This window comes from Halictus rubicundus, chromosome 10 (genome assembly GCF_050948215.1).
Source record: "Halictus rubicundus isolate RS-2024b chromosome 10, iyHalRubi1_principal, whole genome shotgun sequence".
Taxonomy (NCBI): Eukaryota; Metazoa; Arthropoda; class Insecta; order Hymenoptera; family Halictidae; genus Halictus; species Halictus rubicundus.
In genome coordinates this window covers 7,500,732-7,524,704 of record NC_135158.1, presented here as the reverse complement: position 1 = coordinate 7,524,704, position 23,973 = coordinate 7,500,732, and the positions used below count along the sequence as shown (strand labels likewise).

General features: G+C 41.4%; 1 protein-coding gene across 2 annotated transcripts in view; it reads right to left on the bottom strand.

The window, feature by feature from the left end:
- Positions 1–727: 727 nt before the first annotated feature.
- The window catches only part of LOC143357955 (sodium- and chloride-dependent glycine transporter 1), a 33,293-nt gene continuing 10,047 nt past the window's right edge, over positions 728–23,973 (bottom strand). Inside the window, exons 5-10 of one of the 2 annotated variants that reach the window (XM_076794694.1) lie at positions 22,709–22,902; positions 19,544–19,724; positions 15,781–16,018; positions 14,300–14,638; positions 6,727–6,879; positions 728–2,358 (exon numbers count right to left, since the gene is read on the bottom strand). In XM_076794694.1, the coding sequence (XP_076650809.1) occupies positions 2,218–2,358; positions 6,727–6,879; positions 14,300–14,638; positions 15,781–16,018; positions 19,544–19,724; positions 22,709–22,902 (1,246 nt within the window). In that variant the 3' untranslated portion in view covers positions 728–2,217. The remainder of the gene's footprint in view (positions 2,359–6,726; positions 6,880–14,299; positions 14,639–15,780; positions 16,019–19,543; positions 19,725–22,708; positions 22,903–23,973) is intronic. The other variant, XM_076794695.1, reaches the window with a different exon arrangement.

Below are 23,973 nucleotides of genomic sequence, written 5' to 3'. Positions count from 1 at the left end.
ATTCTTCTTGAAATCGATATTACAAATGGAAGATTTCATACGTGAAACCGGGAGCTAGATAATTGCCGCTCGACACGATTATCTTCGCACGTGTAATTGTGTTTAACAGGTAATACGCGCGAGATTTATGCTCGAAACACATTCAATACTAACGGACACGAAGAAGATTAAAAAAATTATTTTCCTCATAGTAATTCACACCTCACATGATTTGATGATTCTCCTTTGACACGAATGAATAAATTCATTTTTAAGTTTATAAATATCCAAATGTTTACATACGTTGCAGTTTTCGAAAAATTCTTATATATTGTAGATTATATATATTATTTTCATTGGCTGTATTCACTTAAAAACACGATATTTATAAATGTGCATTTGTACTTCGTTCAGCTTCGCGGTTAAAGTTATAATTTTGTTTCTTAAAATATTGTATTTCACGCAACCGTATTAGTCGCAGCAATCGAATTATCCAGCGAATTCCGGTCACGTATTTGGTTTTCATTAAAGTTTAGATGACACTGGGTCTGAATGACTTGGCGAGTAGTTCTAAAACACATTAGGATTGCGAATCAAAGGCGCGACAAATTGAGGAGATCCTATAATGTTCCTCGAAACGATGCTTAGGGTGCAACCACGGAATTGAAACCACCCCGGCTGCTCCGTAAATATTGATTTTAGGGAAAATTGGTTCAGGTAAATGCTTTATAGTTCAAAGAAACCCGTATAATCGCTTCGCGAAATTTTATTTGCTCTCATATTTCTTTAGAACACAACCGTCTGCTAAAACAGGAATAATTGCAAACGATAACTGAAAAATTATTCTCCTCTTTCCAATATAATAGACACTGAACAAAAATTCTTTCAGATCTTGAACTTTTAAAATTGTTAACCAACTTAACTTAATGCAAGCATAACGATGCAATATTTAAACACAATTATAATTTGTTCTAATATTTGTATTAACGTTTTACTTCGTTCTCACGGAATTGAATATTTAATTCAATTTTTATTTAATTGAATATTTTTGAAATTAAAGCGAATTAATAAAAACCTTTTCTATAGCTCCGTTAATACTGCTAATACTGACAGCACTCGTTGGGATATTAAAGCATAAATGAATCGTGAAAAAATGGTACGATTTTTCACCCACATTCTCTGTTTTAAATCAATGTTCGCCAAGTAATCGACTCGTGGCCCGCACTGTTGACCGTTTTTCATTATTAATATTACTTGAAAAACGGAATAGAATTCAACTACGCAGAACTTGTTTACGATTTAATTTAAAAGTTAGAATGAAAGAGGAGTTGGCGGTTTTTAGCACAGCTATTGGAAAATATGGAATAAACTGAGTTGTTAACGGCGCACTGTAGCTCTTCGTTTTGGCGCGGCGGCGCAGCTAACATCTTTAAAACTTCCAGGCTGTCTTTTAACGTGTACGAACTCTTAATTGTTCCTCGAGCTAGTTTGAACGAACCGTATATGCGCATAAAGTAGCGGAAGAGTGTAAGCCACGGCCACAATATTCAAAGGAAATGCATTGTTACAGAATCCATTCTTTAAAGATCAAACGATTACAAAAGGTCGACTAAACTCGGTCTGTTGACTTTAAGATGGCATTCGTCAAGATCATAAATTCATTAAATATCATTCGACTGATTATTTTACGAATTTGATAAAAGAGTTTGCACAAAGTAAAGAAACTAAGAAACTTATCAAGCCAGAAGTATTTTAGTGACACATGAAATGATATTAAGAATTTAAAGTGCAAGTGTGAATTTTAATTCTTGCAGTAATATTTACTACTAGGAAAATCTATGTACGACTTTGACGTGTGATTTCGAACATAGAAACTGTAATGAATTCTTTGAAATTGAAAACTTTTCGATCACTTACACGCACACACACGAAGACTTGATATGCTCGACATCAAAGAAGCGGCTTCTGAGTCAACATCAAAGAAATAAAATTCTGTTTATTTTCTACCCCCGTAAATGCATCTATAAAAACATCTTTCATTAAATTAGTTTCCCAAAATATTCCAACAAAATGATTCTCTCCGAGCAACTAGAAATGCTTTCACGGATTTTGTATTGATTTTGTATTGTTCAAAGTAACAGCTCAAGCAACCGCAATTATTTTCCCACCAATTTAAGAAATTGCGATCAACGTTCGAAACGAGATGACTAGAATGTTGCGCAAAGTGTGGGGGCCAAGTTAAAGGGCATCGGATACGTTAGGTTGGTTTTTGGAGATCTCCACCGTCTTGATGGACGCCGTTGAAGGTGTGTCGTCACCGCCGGTTTTTTCCATGGCCGGTCCCCACGTCTTCATCGGTCGAAACAGACTCCAGTCCCTCTGCGGACAATTAAATGCGAAAAGTCAAATTCGTAGAACAACCGACCGTCCCGGAGACCGTTCAAACAATTCGGCCTGAACTTTCCAGACTCGTCGTTTGAATCGGCCTCTGGCAGATCGTCAACTCGATGAAAGATTCCATGGATTTCGCCGGCACGGTGGAACGGTGCACGCAAATGATTTGCGATCGCCAATGAGAATATCGGAAGCATTCGGATTCTGAAACGGAACCGAGCCTTAAATGGTCCACGATCACGGAATAATTCATGAAGTGTCTGGTCCGCCTTATAAATGCCCGCTATGGCTGGACTCTATAAATCTTGGTGCCGTTAATCCGCAATAGCGCGGAAGTCGAACCGATTCTGACATAAACAAACTGGCTCGATGACGAGAACAGATAACTCGGCCGTTTGCATCGCCGCGGAAACTGGGTGGAAATACTTGTCGAATTGAGGGGCTCTTCTAATCGAGACCGTCATTTTCTCGGCCGTACAAGTTTTTCTAACGAAATCGGACGACTGTTTTGCGTCGAGGTTTTGCAACAGAATTTTTTGGAGTCAAAATACTTAAAATTGTAAGAGTTATAATTCTATAATATTCTCTGAAGGGGGACAAGTTGATCCAGTGGATTCAAGAATTATTTCAACACTAAATACCCGATACAGTGAATTCTCGATATATGTCAACAACACGCGTCGTGTATCGTCCAGGAGACATACCCGAGCCGTGTTATGTTTTCCGAGGCCTCTCGAGTTTCGCGGTCCCTCACTGAGTATACCCCACGGTAGTGGGGATAATTCCACGACGTTTATCATCCAAGCCTTGGCGACATATATAGAGAAATCAGTACATTCAGGCTTATGATTGCACTATTTGTAGGAAACGAATCCATTTGTAAACATATTTTTGCAAACGCGTGTTCGAAGAAATCGCGAAGAAATAAAAATTGATTTTTCCAAGGTTTCAGAACAGAACCGCCATTTCGGACCACCGGTCTCGCGAATTTATTATGCGACAGCGAACGTTTCGACGGAAACGAGTTTACGAAGAATTTTAAGTAAAGAAAATTTTGATCGGCTGGAATTGGGTAATCGAGTTCGTAGTTGGTGCGAAACTTTTAAACTATTAACACCGGCGGAAAAAAAGGGAAAAGTTGATGAATGAGGTCGGGCCCCTTTATGAAATTATTTTGTCGTTTCGGGGACGTTATTAGCATTTTTCAAATTATCTTTTGCCCGCGCCGGCGAAAGTTTTAAATATGTCAGGCTGTATTTTCGTTTAACTATTAATAGACACTGGACCGAAGCGTTAAAACAATATTTAAAGCGCAAAACTTTCACAGGCTAACAGGTTATAGCTACTGTTACAAAATTTAATACAATAATGTAGAAGCAATTGCCAAATTATGTTTGCTCACACATATCGGATCACTGTGAATTTACATAACAGTTGTGTGTTAATACACTCGTTAAGAGTTGTCAATCTCTTATTATAAAACCAGTATTAAACCAATATGGTTAAATACACATTTCAATATGTTGATTTAATGAAACATTTGCGAAATCCATAAAGCATCGACACATATTCCCTACCAGCGCGGAGTGACGACTTCATATTGATGTACAATTAACAAAATTATAAATATACAGCACACGCGATATAAAAGTAAAATAACGTCTACTATATAGGGTACTACAGTTAAAAATTTCGTAATATGCAATACTATGCAGCTGTAACTTTTAATATTTTTTGGACACGTATTTCGTACAAACAAGGTCAAATTAATTTTACGATCGCCATTATTTAAGGTCACCGAACACAGCACGATATTCCAGAAGTTAATGACTCCGCTCGGTCAAATATTTCCCGACTAGAACGCGCCGCGTTTAATAAAACATTGTAACTTTTGGAACGGCTCTCGATATAAATGCCGCCAGCGAACGAATTAATAATATATTTCTACACTGCGGTACATACAATCACAGGCAAATATTGAATAAATCGTTAAAACGTGTAGCAGATCGTGATAAAATTAAACGTCGAGGTCATCGCAGGTCAGCAAAGGAATAAAAATTCGCGCGAAATCGAGTTAATAAAGTTAATGGAGTCGTCTGGTCTAGAATTTAAAAAAAAAATCGATTTTTCCATTACAAAACTAGAGGCTGTAAATGAGTCCAAATTTTTTTCACGATTTTCCATTTCTACGTTCGGCAGTGTATCAATGAATAGAATCTTCTAGCCGATAATTGTCCCTGGTCAGACCCGCGTTTTGGACAAGTATCGAGTAGACAGTGTATATTATTTTTAAATTGACTAAAAATCTGGATTCTTGTTATTTTTATAAAGCACCGTAGAATAGTGGTTCGTAAACGTAGTGTTAATATCAGCACAAAAGGATTGTCGTTTCGAAAAGCAAGTGGTTTGCCGGTGTACTTTTCTTCACGGCGCGGTTGTCTCCCATTTCGTTCGGCGGGTCATATCTCCGCGAACCGCACAAGTAGTTCTCGAACTGTGGAACTGGGAGAGGGAGAGAGGGAGAGAGAAAGAGATAAGAGTAATAGTAAATTTATCGGGTAACACAAAGCGGAAGTGGTCAAGAAGGGGGCAGAAACTACGGCGGAAATAGGTTCGATCCGAACGATGGAGCGCGGACGAAACTTTTCGTTTCAAAGTACGATTACCTACGTACCCGTGGAAAAACTTGTATTAAGACGTTCGAAGTTCGCGGGGATTTTACGGCAAACGGGGGCAACTTTTAAAGCGTTGCCCCACCGCCCGCAGCGAACCACCACGCTGGACACCGTGCGGCTTTTAAAAAATTTGCAATTCGTCGAACATTGAAATATTACCGAGATATAAGGAAACTTTGCACGGCCGCGACCGGTTTGCATATTTCTTGCATCAAAATTTCAATGGCTTTATTCCACCGCTAGAAAACGTAACTTGAGAACAATGGACGGTGTGCCGCTCGAGTCCTGATCCTGATTTTAACACCGCTGTTTATAGGCTATTCAAAAAGTGTCTCGGAGGACTTTTAGACCCTTCCATTCTTAATATATTTAAAATCGTGTTTATCCAGAATGCTATTTAATATTTCTAATTTAAATTGAAAACACACATGTTGATTCTCTTATACTCACACTATACCAATGAAACGTCCACACTTATACTTATGATTAATTATGACAAGTATTAAATCACTCCGCTAACATGGCACACTAATACCAATTAATCAGTCCAATATTTAATACATTTCACTTACTGTTAATCTTTTTTCGTTCGATCGGTTTGTCTAAATATTTCTGTAGAAAATCTCTCGAAAGCGAACGAAACGTAAAAGGAGATACAGATAAAAATGGCGTCCCGACAATCTGTAGCCGAAGACGTAAAACTTGGCGCACTCCTACGACTACGGCCACTTTAAACTTGAGATTAGGTCGCGGTATAAGTGGAGATCGGGCCAGCCCCTGTCAAGTCAAATGAGACTCGCACACTCCGGAGCTCGCTTAAGTAGATGGATCCCCCAAGAACCTATGCATCGTTTAATTACTACGCTATCGCCGTGCATACAGCACCGCGCGATCTTCATCTTGAAAGGTTATAGCGTCGCATAAACGCGCGAATGCAGAATTCACGACAGGTTCGGGACATCCAGACAAACGTAAAATGTCGAGCAGTTAATACCGAATGGTCTCTTTACTGCGCGTGCAAAAAAACCAGAGCCATTCAACTGGCGCAGATTTTATGTTCTGTCTTGAGACAGCTTTGGATTGCGGTTACAATGCGTTTCCTGACGAAATAACGTTCCGTGCGGAGGGGTACAAAATTAATTTTTATCGTAATATTATGCTACGACAAAATGGTGAGTGTCAACAAAATTTTCTGCAAATCGTGTTAAATGAAGAGTGTCCGTAAATAGCCATATTTTCATGTGTTTCTGCAAAATAAATAAACACAATCTACATAATCTCGGCTTGATATGATTGTCCTTTCGTGAAGGAAGAAACGCATGCGGAACGTAATCGCAGCCCAAAGCTCGATCGCCATGGGAAACGCAAAGTTTGAAGAGTAGACGACGACGGGGCCGTTAGAATCGCTAAGCATGTTGCAAAAACAGAGAGAGAGAGAGAGAGAGCGATTTGCATAATAATCTCTAGTTTGTCGAGCATTATTCCAACTGATATTTCGATTCAGCTTGTATCCCGCCGCCTCTCCCATAAACTCCATGATTTGATGGCGCGCAATTGCCGGTAATCGTTCGGTCCGAATTAATGCGCTTATTCTACGTAACGATAGTAATTCACGGAGATTTAGCGGTGTCATTATTGCCCCGCTCCTCCCCCTCCCCTACTCCCGTGACAAACTTACCGGTCCTTTCCACAGCCGTCGGATGAAAAAGAACGGCATCGGGGCGAGGGTCGACAGCCCGATCAGTATTCCAATCGCGTTCGCCCAGTCAGGGAATATGTACGTGCCATAATAACCCAACTGGTACGTACATATTTGATACACGAACACCCCCTGCGGAGGAAAATAAATAAATGAAAAAAAAAAGAAAAGGAGAGGAAGAAAAAAGGCTGTCTGTTATTTCGTCCGCGAACGCCTCCGGAGAGCACTGATCTTTCGGTACACCGGCCAATTAGGAATTCGATATTTTTCAGCTCGAGAAAGAAACGCCATCGCGTTTTCCCCAGAGCGTGATCGCGGCTCAAGTGGCACGAGCTTGCGCCGGAATGAAAAATTTTTTGGCTCTTTCGACGGATCGCCCGTTTCAATACAGACCGGGTGAAAACAATCGAAATGACTCGTCGTGACTCGTAAACAGCGTCGCGTCCCTGGGGAACGCGGATTCCTTCTGTTGCACCTTCGAACCCTTTTCTGACGAGACTTCCTTAAAATATGGAAAATCTAATAGTGTTATACATTGCAGCAATATATGTATTCACGATAAATGACGAATATATGTACACGCTGCTTCTCGATGTCCTTTTTTGAGTAACGAAATAATTGTGTACCGTCAGGGATTCTTGATAAGCGTGGGTGAATTTTAAACGAAGTAAAGAAGTGCGATCCTAAAGTATAGCTAGTTGATCACTTTATTTTCGGAATAGGATTTTTTCCTGTCAGCAGGATTCCTCGTGATTGTGCTAAATTAAAAGGAAGCCTAACACCCTCGTCCCTCGTGTCAATTTGCGTTAAAAAATATGTAGAAAAAAGAAACACTTTATTACAAAATACTTTATCATCGATATTTTTACGACTTTAAGCGGGAAACACTGTTTCACCAGTTCTACTGTAAAACGCTCTGCAGTAACATGTACACTGTACAGTTTTATGGTAAAACTATAAAAAAAAAAGGTAATAGGAGAAAGCACATGATATTGCAACGTCGTCAAATGACAAATACTCGTTTATCAGTTCTCATAATCGAGGTACGTAGCGTCGTGCACGCTTTTACGGTAAAGTCTTTAAAAAATAATAAAAAGGAAGCACAGCGTAAATTCGAGCAATTGAAACGCGTTCGAAAATTCCCCGGTTAGATTGTTTATGAAAATTGGATGACCGATGACGGTTTCCGCAACATGCGCGCGGAAACTTATCAGAGGGCGAGCGGTGATAACTCAACGGAGATCACGCTCGATTGGTCGTGAAACAAAGCTCGGTGGTTTCCGTTATTTTTCTGGCCACGGGAGGGGAAAAAAAAAGCAGAACGTGATCGAGCGGGTCGCATTCTTTTCCCGGCGATCAATTCGATTCGTGTGCGGCGGGAGGGGGAGAGGGATAGACAGAAATTATGTTATCGATCAGATCAGTTGTTTTAAAATCAGTCCGCGGCCGACAGACGCGGATCGTAATGGAAGAGAGAATGAGTTGACCGGCCGATTGACTGACGCGATCATTTATTTCGGTGCGACTCGTGATCGCTAAAGTGGAACGTGACAGGGGTTTGAGCAACGTCCCCTTTCGCGGGAAGAATAAAAAGAACCGCGAATGGAAAAGACATTACCAGTCGAGCTGTATGCTCTGTTTTTTCATAGTTATTATTTGACCACTGTCGCGTGAACCCAGACGTAAACAAGTTAATGTTTATAAGATTGATGGCCCGTGCCTGTCACGCGCGTACATACCAGTGACAATTTTCGAGAAGGTTGAATGACACGTTCGGAGAAATTAATTTGTCTAACTTCTATGCCATGTATTCGCCGGTTTTATATTGACGATTTACCTATCGGATGTCGATTAACTTTATAATGACCCAGCAATTTTGAAATGTCGATTAACATTCTATGCTCGATAGGTTGACAATGATGTAACTATACTTTCAAATTCTTGCCACGCGTGCACTGTTTTAAGTTTCGGTTAGTAATTTTTGCCGTAAACGCAGAAAATCTGCATTTTTAAAGCATGATGAATATTAAAGAAAAGATATAAATTGTGTGAGATGCTGTGCATAGAGAAGGTCACTTCATGGAAAATATTTAAACAAATCAAGCACGAATTTAACCAATAGCAGTCGATTAAAAGTTTCTCGAATAAATTGGACAGGAAAGTTCAATTTAGAGCTTGAAGGAAGTTCTAATTATATTTTCGCTTCTATGCTGCGAAATGAATCTTCTTTACATAACCTATACCTGTACAGTTTTTATTCTGTATTTCATGATTGCTTAAAAAACTTTCTGTACTTTCACGAAACTTCCGAAGAACGCTGGGAAAAGATAATTAAAGACACCCTGAGACAACATTAAAGAAGCGATTAATTAACAAGAATTTTCTTCGTCAGGTTACACTGAAGATTTTGCGAAATCTTTCCAGAAAAATTCACAAAGGACCGTACCCGTAAAATCAAAGTATTTAATAAAATGGACAGAACAGTGATTATCCGAAATAAATTGCTGATATTTTTAAATTTGTGAATTTTAACTTATGAAGCGTGTTTACGGAGTGTTAGAAGAACGATTGAACGAAATATTGTTGCTAACTGCTGACAGAAAAAATATTTCGGGCAATAAAGCGATGTGACGCACCCTCTAGAAAAACGTAGGAAAGTGAAAAGAATGGAGGAGCAGTTGTGCCTCATTAAAGCGATCATCCCCTCGAGCGAGTGTCATTCCAAGCACGCATGAACACAAAGGATACGCGCGTCGATGCAGTTTCGCATTTGCAATTGTGATGACAGAAATAAAACAGAATTATAACACTCAAGCATTGTCCAAAATATCTGGTCTAAATAAACTAAACCAGCAGAAAATAAAATCCATCTCTTCTCCTTCTAAAAATTACCATTATTAATTTCATTACCTTACTATTTTAAATTAGAAAATAAAAAATGTTTATGTATTTCTTACTACTGAAGTTGTCGATATTCTACAAGAAGAAAAGTGTACTATGAAAATAATTTAAAAAATCGGAACGAATACATGAAGTAGCAATGGGTCTTATTCTTATGTTGAATAAATGATTTTTCAGCTTTTTTCGTCAAAGAGCATGTTTGCGGTTGGCGTGATTTAATTTCTCGAAAGAAAGCGTCGTTGTCAAAAGAAATTTAATACTGAGACAACCAGCGAAAAGAGATTTGCTATTTTTTCACACTGTCCCTGGTTGAACGTGAGCCGTATCACCAAGATATGAAAAAACGGCGCAAGCATGCATTATGCGCTTTTATATGTCATCTGCAACCCGCAAGAAATAAAATGGAAATATACTGAGTGTCGCTAAAACGGCGACACAACTCGCAGAAGAGTGATTTTACATAGAAAAATAAAACTGTATTCATGAGTTTCGTTGCCAGTTGAAACGACAATGTTCCAGGAAACAATAGACGCATGAACACGATCGGACAAAAGTATCTATAAATTGCCGACACTTTCCGTTAATGTCTACAGGATGGACTGTAATTTTTGAGAAGCCTAAAATAATAATTCTGGAAAACTGCACTATTTTTGAGACATTACGCTTCTAGTGGAACTCTATTGAATAATTCAAGCATCGAATACATATTTGATATCAACGTTCTTGAAAACAGGATATTCTAGGGTTTAGCGATCGTTTAAATTCTTCTAAAATTTTATTCCACGTTTCTCGATTGCCCACGTCGCTATCTAGATGCGCTGCATACGCTACATAACTCAGCAGACGTTATAGTAATTTCGATCGTGTTACAGTACCATGAGAGATGCCGACTATAAGTAGAACAGTGAGTAATAGTCGGACATGGTGCCAGCCGTAGCCGAAAACATCCGTGTACCAGACAGTGTTATCATTTCCGTAACACCCTATACATACATGTGCGTGTATCCTGCAGAGATAGATCTTTACTCTTGGATTTATTGCAGAAGATATTAAAACTGCACTATCCAAAAAAACTGCAAAATAAAAATAATTTTGATCTTGTAAGTTTTAATGCTCGGTAGGTTTAGTATTAAAAACAAATTGGAAGTAGCTACTCGTGTATTGACATGATAAAACAATGAAAAGGGTTTAGATGTGTCTCATTGCAAATGCATGTATGTCTCATTGCAAATGCATAATTGATTAATTTTAATATTGTACGTTGCTAATAAATGGAAAATGATATTAAATATAACCAAACGCATTTGTATTACAACCCAATGTAATACGTACTTCATAGAATCAATGAATCTACAGGTCATGAAGATATAATTTCATTATCAGATCAAGGATTCATGGCTGTTCCTAAACCCGTCAGAAGCATCCACGCCTCTCAAGGATTAAGACGAAAGGGAAACGGGAGGGTTGGGTTAGGCACTGATTAGTAAAAAAAAATATCAAAATATCAAAATAGATTTAGAAGGATTAAAATCTAGCTGCTCCGAAATCAAAAGCGTCCACAGCTCGGAAGGACGAAGGCAAAACGGAAGGTCTGAGATTGGTCCTGTACTGATTGATAAGGGAACTGCAAAAATTTGACACGGGCACAAAGTATCCCTTTCTTGCCAGTGTTGAGGGTCAAGGATTGGAATGCGTCTAGCGATAACTGCCGCGGAATCGTCAAAAGCGTCCTGACCGTTCAAGGATTAAGACAAAAGATAACCGGAAGGCGGTTGCCCGGTGAGCGTTGCAAAGTAACCAGTGTCGAGAACGTCTCGCCTAATAAAATAGTCGATCGATCAAGCTGACCCAGCGGGGTTCTAGTTCTTCGGACTCCTCGTCCGTACGACAGAGATCGAGTGGGTGGACGGGTAGGATCGGTAAGAGTGTTACTACCAGAGGCTGGATAACGACGGATCGAAAATCTTTGCCGGCAAGACTCGGCGTAATGATGAAAATTGCAAAGGCACCGTGAGTGAGGATCATTATTCGGCTCTCCGCCGCTGTTCCCCGTATCCCCGTTCTCCCCCTCCTGCTCGGTGATCCAGATTCCCACAAATTTGCGTTTGTTAAGAGTGAAGTGCGCGCAATGGAACATAATTATTTAGGGTACGATTTTTTTCAATGGCCTCACACGTACGCGCACGCACACACGGGGACACACGAATGCAGACACACACCCCCGCACGCGAGAAGGGCTGCGCCGAGTGCGAGGTCATTTACTAAACGAGATGCAGGAAAGGAGGAGAGGAAAAAAAAGGGACCGGGAGCCGGATAAAGAGTCTAAAACAAACAGAAAATCAATAGTGGAATACGACCATCACGTTAAATACCTGTGGACCGGGAAACCGCGATAATGCCGTCACTGAAAACACTCCGGAAGGAGGAAGAATTGTCGTCTTAACTGCGGGGCGGCCACCGTAAAAATGGCTTCGAGGGAAATCGTCGGGAGAACACTGGGGACGGGGTTGTTTAATCAGTCGGAAGGCTTGATTACACATATAATTGTGATCGACCGATTTCGCACGGCCGCCGATGGAATACTTTGAACACGGCCGCACGAGCGAGCTGAGGAATCTCTCTGATTGCGATGCGTTAACGAGAAATGCGAGCGTTAATAATAATCCTGTTCCGACTCCAAAGTGAAATCGGATTTGGCGTTTGCGAAAGGAAAATTTTTATGATCGACGATCATAGCGTTCGGTGTTTTCCGAGAACCCATTTGAAAATGCTAACGAAAGTATTTTCCTTGCAATCTGTCGATCGTAATTGAGTTAACTTTTTATCTCGTTATGTGCGAAACGAAAAAATTCTTACGAAAATTTACTCGAGGAACGTTTAACGTGCTGTTGTTGCAGATTATGTTACAGCTTCGCGTGCGACACGTATATTACATATTTTCTTTTTTTTTTTCTTTTTGTTCCCCCTTTATATGCAGGCAGTGAGTTTCCTTTCTAAAAGTTTGTATCGGGGAAAAAGTAGTTTGAAATTCAATCATGTTACGGAGCACTTAAAGTAAAATTCAGTTAACGACTTCTACTTTATGTGTGCCTATAATGTTCTTATAGAATTAAGCTAGTCGTTCGGGTAATTATACTATGAAGTTTCTCTTTTTTTTTTCCATCGAATCAATTGCTCACGGACGCTTGCGTGGGTGGCGAACGTTTCAACTTTGTAACTGCCGCTAGATAGAAGAATCATTTTAATAGGCGTTCCAAACAAAAGTTTCGTTGATCTTCCGGTGGAGTTTTAGTACTGCTAAGAAAGCACTGAAGCCGAGATACGCGTAAACTAAAAACGAAGAAGAATTATAGCAAATACGGGTTCGATAATGCTTTAGTTGCTGTGATTTGAAATTAATGAACGCAGGTATCATTTCGAGATTAGTGAAAAATGTAGAATAAATAGAATAACGATTATGCGAGATTATTGTGAATAGATCTGATACGACGTATCAAGGAATATCTATTCACCTGAATCGATCATTTCGTCGATCATTTGTTACAAAATGATACTGTACGTGTATTTTTATAAATGTACGGTTTGAAGACGACGGTGTTATCGATTTTGACATAGGAAGCATGTTCATAAATCTTGTAACACAACTATAGCTCTCGTATTATACATATGACCTCCTCAATCACTGAATTATTGCAGCCAGACTGGGAATTTTTATGCATTCATGATAAATATGGGCAGGTGATATGCAAACCAGTAAAATCATTAAAGAAATTCAAGAATACTGTTATCATTCTCAATTTAGAAAAATTACTAGGCAATAAAATGGAAAAACTTTTTAATAGAGATTCACACTCCAGTTATAACCACCACAGTAATGTCCCGATATAAGGTGCAAAGATGTGCACGATATTTGTGAGAATACTTTTCCGTTTCTAATTATCTTGGTGTGAAACTTTTACCAACATATTTGCGACATAATCCGAAGCTTATTTGCTTATTCAGTACACAATTGGGTAGAACCTCGACTATCCGAACCGACGATATCCAAATTTCATTATCCATCTCCGTAAACAGTTCAATCTAAAGTGTACATATTGTGTATATATTACTGCAGTATTTTCAGTCGCTACAGAAGATCATCAGAACAACACGGAGACTATCCTAGAGTATAAAAGGAACGATCTCGTTACTCTAAAAAAGGGATCAGAGCGCAACGCATGTTGAATCAATTTCCGACAGCGTTCAATCTATCCCTATTCGCCTAACCACGATCCCCTCATTAGAAATAACTTGCCCGTCGAAGGTGCAAAGTACGAGCCCGGTGCGCGGGCATTCTCGACCGTCGGTTCTCCATTATTTCGACAAAGGGCATCCCGTCGTTCCCGGTTGAATCGCGTTAGCAGCTTCCGCGCGTACACGCGTTCCCAATGGTATCCAGCATTCGTAAAACTGGCTGTTCGCGGGAGAGTTAATTATCAGGGAATAACTCGGGGCATAGTTCCGGGCAGTTGGAAGATGCCGACGCTCTCCGACAGGCCGCGATTCAGCAGAAGTGGTCCAGACCCGTTGCACGTTGCCGCTTCTGCTGAAGCTGCTGGTGCAGCTCGCGTTAAGACTCCGGACAAGGTGGATGCGATCGCAATGCACTTACCAGACAGGTGATAGGCGCGAGCACGACCCAGCTGAGCCACCAATAGCTGCGGAGCAAACAGCCGAACCGCATTTGCATTTCGGCAATGTTACGCAGGAATTTGTTGCAGCCGTAACACCAGGCCGGCACGCCGACCTCGGCGATACCGATCAATAGTATCGCCCAAGAAGCGGTGTTCCAGTCCATCAGCGTGAACAGGTAAATACCGCCGTCGAACACCATCGGTACAGCGAGGAGCCAGCAAGTGACGCATATCCCGAGCACCACGTAGCTCTCGTGTTTTCGTAAATCTGGTCGCAGGTCCAATATGGCGGTGTTTATCGCCTGCACGCCTGCGAACTGTGTATCGTAAAAAGTAACGACCCGACCGTGTTACTACGGGATTCGATGCTAGCCCGCCCGCCCGGGGTTTCTCGTTACCCCTTTCTCCTTTTTGCAATTTTTTTTTTGTTGCACACCCCCGGACCCCTTCCCCCCGCCACACGCCTACCCCCTCGGCCGGGTACCGCGCCACCCTTGTATTTTTTTTTGTTTTTTTTTTCGACGCAGTCCGTCTTAATTACCCTTCAACGTGCTGGCTGCAGGGAGGACAGAGGAGCATGTAAAAAACAAAGGCTCTTTCGACTCCCCTTTTCCCGGTGGCCAGCCGTGTCCCGCTCTTATCCGTTGCCTTTTCTTTCGACCGCCTCTCTCTCGAGCGGGTTTCTATCCCCGCTCGTTTACCTTTCCATGCTCCCTCGTTCGAAGGAAAAAGAGGGAAAGACGAGGAGGAGAATGGGAGAGAAGGAGGAGGAGGAGGAGGAGGAGGAGGAGGAGGAAGAAAGGTGTGGATTTCAGTGGGACGGCAAACCATAACTCTTTCCATGATATACGAGCCTCGAGGCGAAGAGACGAGAGGCGATGCAAAAGTAACACGGAACGATCGTCTGGCTACTTGCAAGCACATTTTCGCCCGCAGCTCTTTTGACGAATACAGGCAAACCGGCGCGGGCGTTCCGGTTCTACGGGCCACTTGAATGGCGCCTTCTCAGCCGGTTCGGTAGCACGAGAAATTTTTCCTGCGTAAGCCTTCCTCTCTTCTTTCTCGCGCGGAATAACGCCGTACAAAGAACAACGGCGTGCTTTAAAAGTTTATACAACAAGCAAAATGCCCGTGCCTTTTATTTCCCGACGTCGCCCCCGTATGCCTACGCCCTTTCCCGTCCCGTCGTGGCTCCTTACGGGAGACCTTTCTCTATAGTCAGCTACCATGAACCGCGACACTCGCCCCCTCCTCTTTCTTCTACTTTGAGAACGCGGCTGCTGCAGCTTTCCGTGCTGCGTGCGTGATTTGAACACGTCGAATGCCACGCCAATGCTCGTCATACTCGCGAGAAATTTTCAAGCGACTTATTCAACGCGCTGATTGTTCCGGTGGGTCAGGTTTTGCCGAGGAAATGGACGTTGGGATGTTATTTTTGCACTGCACCGTGCGTACTTACTTGGCTACCGATGCCCAGAATGAACAACATTAAGAAGAACAGAACGGCCCAGAGATTCGGCAACGGCATCCGCACCACGGCTTCGGGGTACGCGACGAAAGCCAATCCTGCGCCGCTTTGGACCACCTCCTTCATCGGCACCTGCATCTCGTGGGCGAGGAATCCCAAGATGGAGAATATCGCGAAACCGGCGAAAACGGAGGTGAGCAGGTTCGTGAAAGTCACCACGACTGCGTCTCTGAGGACAATGGAATTTGAAATGTGTTACAGCGTTTACTCGATATATGTCCGAAACACGGGTCTGGACAGGGACAAGTATCGGAGAGGAGATACTATTCTTTGGTCCACGCAATTTCATCCACAAAAGGACAGCGAAGCTCGCGGCAGTGGAAATAGTTCTGGGACTTTTATCGGCTAGGCATTTGGGACATATATAGTGTATTTCATATTTTGCTTTAGCAACAGTGTCCTCTTCTGATGTTGCTAATTTAAAATCCTAATTTTAGAATTTGAAAAATTCCAATATCCATTCTTGTCAGCAATGCACGAAATTCGCAGTTCGGCTATAACATTCTTAAGTAGTTCACTGACGCGTGAATTTCGTTGCGAAGTATGCGGTGCAAGTTTTAGTAGGTTGCGGTTTGGCTTAACAGCGTTCAGAAGGGAAGTTTCGCCAGTAAATCAGGCTCGACAAAAAATTGTATTTCCTCGCAGGAATCAGTCGGTGTAATTACGCTTTTTAACCGGTCCAGATTTAAACGGTATTTCTGGCAGCAAAACGTTCTCCCTTTCGGCGACACTCTCTCTCTCTCTCTCTCTCTCTCTCTCTCTCTCTCTCTCTCTCTCTCTCTCTCTCTCTCTCTCTCTCTCTCTCTCTCTGTAGTTTTGCTTTGCCAGCTCGTGACCGAGTAATTGTCACTCGCACCGCGTAGAGAACCAGTTCAGAGAGCAGAATCGCGATTCGAACGAAATATTAATTAGATTCGTTGCGCACAGGCTGATCTGAAGTGCGAAATTCGAGGAGCGTTCACAAACCGCTTGGTTTAAATTATTTTACTTATTGCCGAGCAGCAATCATTCACGCAGATGCATGCATAGCAAATGGCCTGAAATTAAGCAAACCCCGACCTCCTTGCAACCATAACAGAAAACCGCAGCCGAATGTACAGTGAATACCAACGGTGTTCGTACACAGGGTCGAAGCTTATTCGATTTCATTTCGGACGTCCATCAATAATTTCGTACAATGATCCGTCGAATTTTGTTGACTTGGAACTCCATCGGATGTAGCAATAATGCATAAAAATTTGTAATTTTATCTGCTCCCCTGTAATCTGATTTGTCGTATCTTAATCGTATTTGTTGCGTTGTAATTTGATTACATTTGATTGCGTTCGCAACAAATCGACAAGTTAAAATTCAGCAATTTCTCTTCCTCAAGTGCAGACACTTTTGTGGGCCGCTACGGGATCCTCAAACGCGATTCTATACCCTGAAGACGCGCACATCTTCGACGCTATGGGCATGCTTGGTCGATGATAAAGGACAATGATAGTAATAAGGGACAAGGAAGTCCGAATGTCGGATTCGACGCGAGTAGCGCTAGATGGCCTTATGTTTAGCGACTTGGTTCCCTTGACGACGGAAGTAGATTAGGCGAAGACCGCTTTACTTGGCGGGTAAAGCCTGGACAGTATGGCTTTAAAGGGCAACGCTCCGCAACCGCGTTGCCCAATGGGCATATTTCTGCTGGTGCGAAAGTTCTAAGCTAAGAGATTTTATAACTAAGCGAATACTACGTCAACAGAATCGTTCGGACTGACAGGGCAGAGTTGCCGTATAGTCGAACACCTGTGTATCAGACTATACCTCCGAGTAGCGGGCTATGATCGGACCATTAACAATGGGGAAGAATTGCAAAGACGTGGCGGCAGCTGGGCAAAGATATAGGGACTCTAACCACAAAGGAATTTTTTCTCGTGGACACTTTTATTGCTGACATTATGTCGGACATTTACAGGGGGACTGGAACGTCGGGCATAGGTGCAATCGATCGGTCATTTTTGCCGGTTTCATTGATACCCCTACGTTCTCACATCTCGTCACGTCCTCTTGCGACAGTCATCGCGAGGGATTAGCGTCAATCGATCTACTTTTCAATATCTTTTCTTTTCACTTTTCCTCAATTACCGTTCCCATTTTCATCATACTATAGGACATGTCCTATAGTCGTTTTATTCCACAGCGCCGTTCAAATTGTCTGTCACATCCGCGGATTGAAGTAAAGTCTATTCAATGAGATTAATTATGGAGCGCAATATCGTTCGAGCGCACCCCAGACGACCCAAATTTCCCAAACCCAATCCCATTAATCCTTCCGGTGTTTTTCTGCCAGTATCTGATCCCGGCAAGAGGCGGAATTCAATTTTTAGTATTTATAAAACATTTGATATGTCACCATCGGACTGCGGATCTTTATGCAAAAAGAATACGTCCTGTCTCGATCCGCGAGCGTTCGTCCGAACGTCGCTGGCTAAGCCTCGCATAAATATTTCGCAAACGGGCATCGCCGATAAAACTCCGGCAAGCATCGGAGCGCGGGTTTCGTGACACTCGTCATCGTCGTGGCGTCGCGGCGACGTCGAACGACGTCGTAGTTAACAGTCGCGTGTTTCCAGCGCCGAGTGAGACGTACTTCTCGGAAATATAAAACGCGTCCCCGCGATAAGAGGAACGGTCGACGCAGTTAGGTGACGAGGAAGAACAATTAATAGCCGCTAGTAAAAGTTAGCCAGCCGGCGCGGCGCGGCAGAACGCGGGCCGGGTCGGGTCGTACGAATTATGCTCGGGGGCGTTTGTTCATTCGACTTGCACCGGCACTGATATAATTTATACAAGCGCGATGCAACGTGCGGCGAATTGTATCGCCGCGGAACGGTGAGACCTCAGCCCCGCCGAATAATAATGCTAATTACGACTTTCAGCAATATTTCGAGAACGTGAACGCTGCCGAGGCTCCTTTAAACCGGGGCGAGGATCAAGACCAAACTCACCCGGTTTACCTTACGACCGACGACGCGCACCAACGCGAAACGAAATATCGGACGGTTTTCGGCCGTGTGCATCGCCGTGTGCATCGCCGTGTGCATCGCGTGCACGCGCTCACTGTCGAAAATACACACACCCCCACGACCGACGCGGAAGCTGTAGCTTAAGCATTGTGCGGGGAATTACGTCATTAGAAACTCGGCATGGTTAATTCGTTCCGTAGAATCCCCTCGTTACGGATGTGTTTTCGTACGCGATGTACGGTACGCCGATGTTGCAGCGACCGGCGGACAACTACTTCCCTGGCCGGAAGTAAAAAGTGCAGTTGCAGACGCGGAGGCCGTTTTTACCGTGTACACGCTTTCGGAATTGTAGGATTATGCTAACGGTAGTTCTTCGAACGTTCACCCTTTTAACCCCTCGCGGTACAATATCGGGTCAGACCGGTGATGAAGAGTTCTAACGGAATCCACTGAATATGTTAGTAATTAATTTCTCGACACGTAGCCACTGCAGAATACATAGGCATAGAATAAACACAAATTTTCTTTTTCCAGCAAGGAACTATGACAAAGAGGTTCAACAATAATATATTGCATGGATCTACAGTAACGTTTTCATCTAAGCCGAACGGAGCTATGCGATCTTAGTCGGCTATCCCCTCCACTGGGGGCATACAGTTGACTCATAGGTATTATTGGCGGTCGAATCTCACCTGTGACAATTATTATTGAAATTGTTGTAGCTGGAGAGCGTGATTAGCGACCCGCATCCGATGCCGAGAGAATAGAAGACCTGAGAAGCAGCATCCGCCCACACATTAGCGTATCCTAACGTTGACCAATCGGGGCTGATGAACCAGAGACAACCATCCTTGGCACCCTCTTGCGTGACACCTGTATCAAGGTTTTATTTAGGGTCTATTCAGACGATCTGCCGTGTTGACGTGTTGCTTCAATGATTCACGTCACTTAAGAGTTCCAGCTGAGGAGCCGCGGAAATCATTAAAATACCGAAGAATTGTAGTTTATTGTCTTAATCAAGAATTGTATTTAAAATCTCGTCAACCACATAATATCATAGCAATATAATAATTTCTGTATCAGCTAGAAAAGGGATTAAACTCTAATACAATACTTTACATAAAATAATGTACGAAGATGAAATAAATATATAATTATTGATATTATATATACTCTCATTAGCAAGAGAAAAAAATATTTTTCCCCTTTCTTCCCACGTACAGGTAGAAAATTCGAGGAAAAGCATAAGTACGCTTGGAACAGTCCTTCAAACTCAAAAAGTACGTAGACTAACGTAGAACAACCGGAAATTTTTCTTCTTGCAATACATGATAATAACATTTATTATATATTATAGTAAATGAAAGATATCAGCACTGTACCTATCGAAAACCTATTGCTAGCATTATTAATAACTGTGCTTTATCTAAAAGAACCTTGATAAACTTCTTTCTCAAAAAATGAATGAACTATATTGCCAAGAATAACTTAGTTTAAGCATGAAATTGCCATCAGCATTGAACGATTGATTGAATTGTTGAGTTCCTTTCGATTTGTTGAAGAAAGTGATATGCATAAAACTGCTTTATCGAGTAACAGAATTGTCGTTTGATCGTTCGAAGTTCAGGCTCGCGACAAGTGAAAAGCAATCCATACCTAATACGTAATATCGAAATATGCCTCAGAGCTGTTGCAATAATGCAATCGATTGGAAAGAGATCCGTTCTGCTATCTCAAAGGTTCGCTCCACCGACCACCTATTGATGAACTTTATTTTTCAAGTGACCATACCGAGAGAAATCAGGAGATCGTGGGGTCGATCACTTCCATGAAGGTTGGAAAATACCGGCTAGAGCAATTTCAGAATCGGAAGCTGTAGCTCTCGCGAAATCTACGGTATACTCTGCACACATTGTATAAAAATTATGGTCGATTTTGTACGTTACAACTGGACAGGACACAAACGCATAAAATCTCTTTACCCTAACTGTGTATTTTACTTTAGTTTAAAATTTCTAATAAAGAAACTAAATATGTTCGGTTTTTCTGCATTTGGCCTAAATAAATTTGATAATAATTAATCGGAATTGTTTATCAAAACATGTTTCCTTAACCCCTGTACTGCAGAAAAATACGTCTTGTGGTAACTTCCACGTGTCAGATACGTGTCAGTAATCGTCGGAAAAATATGGATGTTTAAAACCAGTTTTTCAGTAAATAATCGAAACTGTTCGACGGGTAACATGAAATTTGATACTTCCAGCGGAACATAATTCGTTCCTTAACCCCTGTACTGCGGAAAAATACGTTTTGCGCTAACTCCCACGTAGGAGATACGTATCAGTAATTTTCGCGAAAATATAGATGTTTAAAAGTAAGACTTCAGCGTAACCAGTAGCGAATGAATTGTAAATAACATGGAGACTTATGTGATATGCAATTCGCGACATACGCCAGCATGTGATTAAGTTAAAAGGGCCTTCGATAGAATTACACGGTTCAGTTGGCTATTTCTCGACAGGAAACGCGATATAAGGTACCATAAATACGCGAAAATACTCGGCCACGTGGACACGTGGTGGTTTTCGTTCGTGTAGTATAATGCCGTTCCATTGTGCAACCGCCGGCGAACGTATTTCAAAGCAAACTAAAATTTTAATCAATTGTATTGCCGTATAAATAACATCTCGCAACAAACGTGAGTGCCTACATCATTAGCCAGGCGAAATGTTATCAATGGTCCCCGTTTCGTACGGTTAACCTCATGATAATCCGACAATACCGCATATGTAAACGCGACTTTTATATTTTCACGGGACAAACAATGCAAGGTTTCATTTCGATTCCGTATTCATATTGCAATTTATATATTGTCTCGTAAACTCCCCGTTGTTTGTTTATCGAAGCCCCCCCCCCGCTACAGCGGAGCATTAATAAATTGACAATTAACAGATCGTGATATTTTCAAAAAATATTTCATACAACTTGCACAGCTCGAAACCCTGCTTTATTATGTCCGAATGTAACTTTAATATTTTTGCAATTCCCTCACAATCATGTTTGATAAATTCGCTTGAAATTAACAAAAATGCGTTTCGTATAAAAGTGACGCGAGCTCTATTCCGGATACTTTAATTCGATAGAATCTGCTATCGGGAAAAGTTATTTTAAAATACGCGAGGCATTTGTGTAGAGTGTACAGAATAATTTAGCCCTTAACGGTCCGGAAGTATTCTAAGTTTACTTCCCACCAGGTTCAAGTTATTTTTCATACGAAGGGAAACTGTGGACTCAACATTTTTATATCAAGTATAGAAAGGGAAATATTTATATTTTAGTGAAAATTTATTAATATATATATAAAAGTGCCATTAAGGGTTAGTACAGGGAAAGTACAATCTTAAGAGCTCATTTCTTTTCAAATGTAAAATAGTCTCCGTCGCTTAAACAATTATTATATTAACCTGATGAAGAATCCGAAATCCTACCATTTCGAAATTCAATAATACAATTTTCCGTATTAAAAAATGTTCAATTTTCTGCATTCGATATTTGCCCTCAAAAATGCCACAAGTGCAAACATCTGAAAATACATTTTTGGATCCACTTTATCCACGTTTCGAAATTCTTCTATTCGTAACAATGAAATTCTAATTTATACGATAACTTGATTGCGAATTATTTGTAGAATTCATTTTATCGCGTAGCAGAGACGCTTATGGTTTCAAGCTAGAGAGCGTCGCAGTCAAAGGGTTAAGGTACAAAAAGGGGAAAACTGCATCGACCGCATCGACTGCATCGACCGCACCGGTGGGCGAATTTTCTATTACTCGGGAAACGTTTCTGATCCCTCTTACCTTTTATCAGCAGGGCCAAGAGCATGACGTAAGGGAAAAGGGCGGTGAAGTAGACGACCTTCCCGATGGACTGGACACCTCGCATCAGGCACAGGAAGCAGATTATCCACGCCAGGGTGAGACATCCTAACAATTCCCATCTTATGCCTCCGAAATTTTCCCACGTGGCTCCGCGCAAGCCCAGGACGTAGTCGCTGTATTCGATCAACGATAACATCCGATCGCGATTACATGTTTTACCTTTCTTCGCGACTTCTCGCTTATCGTCTCTAGATATACGCTCGCGCGCGCGCGCGCGCACGGATGCAGGAAAGCCTGTTCTCGGCATCCGATTAGAATGCTACGTGGTGTTAAGCCCACGAGAACGAAACGATCGAGTCTTCGATAAAATAGTTACAATAAGAGACGGAAAGGAAATGTATCCGATTATGAAAATGCTTCCGAGTGGTTTCCTCGAGGTAGATTAATATTTAGGCGAAAGAGTCTCGAGACGGTGACGTGACTTGAGGAATTTCGGAGATTTCTGAGTTCTCTGTGGCAGGAAATCTTATTTTGAAAGTCTGTGTATTCTTAGATACAGTGACTCCCACTAATATTCGGACGCTCTTAAAGATCGCATAACTTTGTCAATATTCGACTATACTACTTGAATTTTTTTTTTTTTTTTTTTGAGAAGTTAGAACATTTGGATCGTTACATAACGTGAAAAAATGGTTGATTAAAATTGCAATTGGTCGAAATTGCAGTGAAAGTACTAAAAGACTTACATGGAAAATTTAGAAAGTACGATTTGTAGATCTGTATGATTTATATATGTTCTGAGAATTTCATCAAAATCGGTTAACGTTGCAATGAGCTACAAACGTTTAACGATGAAAGCTTAGGGGTGAGTCGCAGAATTTTGGCCTTGTCAGGGAATTTCGCCCTTATGTGATCATTTTGAAACATCTGTAGCTCATTGCAACGTTGACCGATTTTGATGAAATTCTCAGAATATGTATAATTCCACATAAAAGAAATTGCAAAATACAACTTTCAGTATTTTCTCTGCAATTTCGACCAATTGCAACTGTTGTACAAAATTTTGATCACTTTATGCGAAAACCAATTGTGCTAACTTCTTAAAAAAATCCAAGTCGTATGGTCCAATATTAACAATGTTATACGATTTTTGAAAGCGTCCGAATATTAGTGAGAGTCGCTGTAGAATGATTTTATCTGCGAAATGGATTCTTGATATAGCGGAAACTAAAGTAAAATTGTAC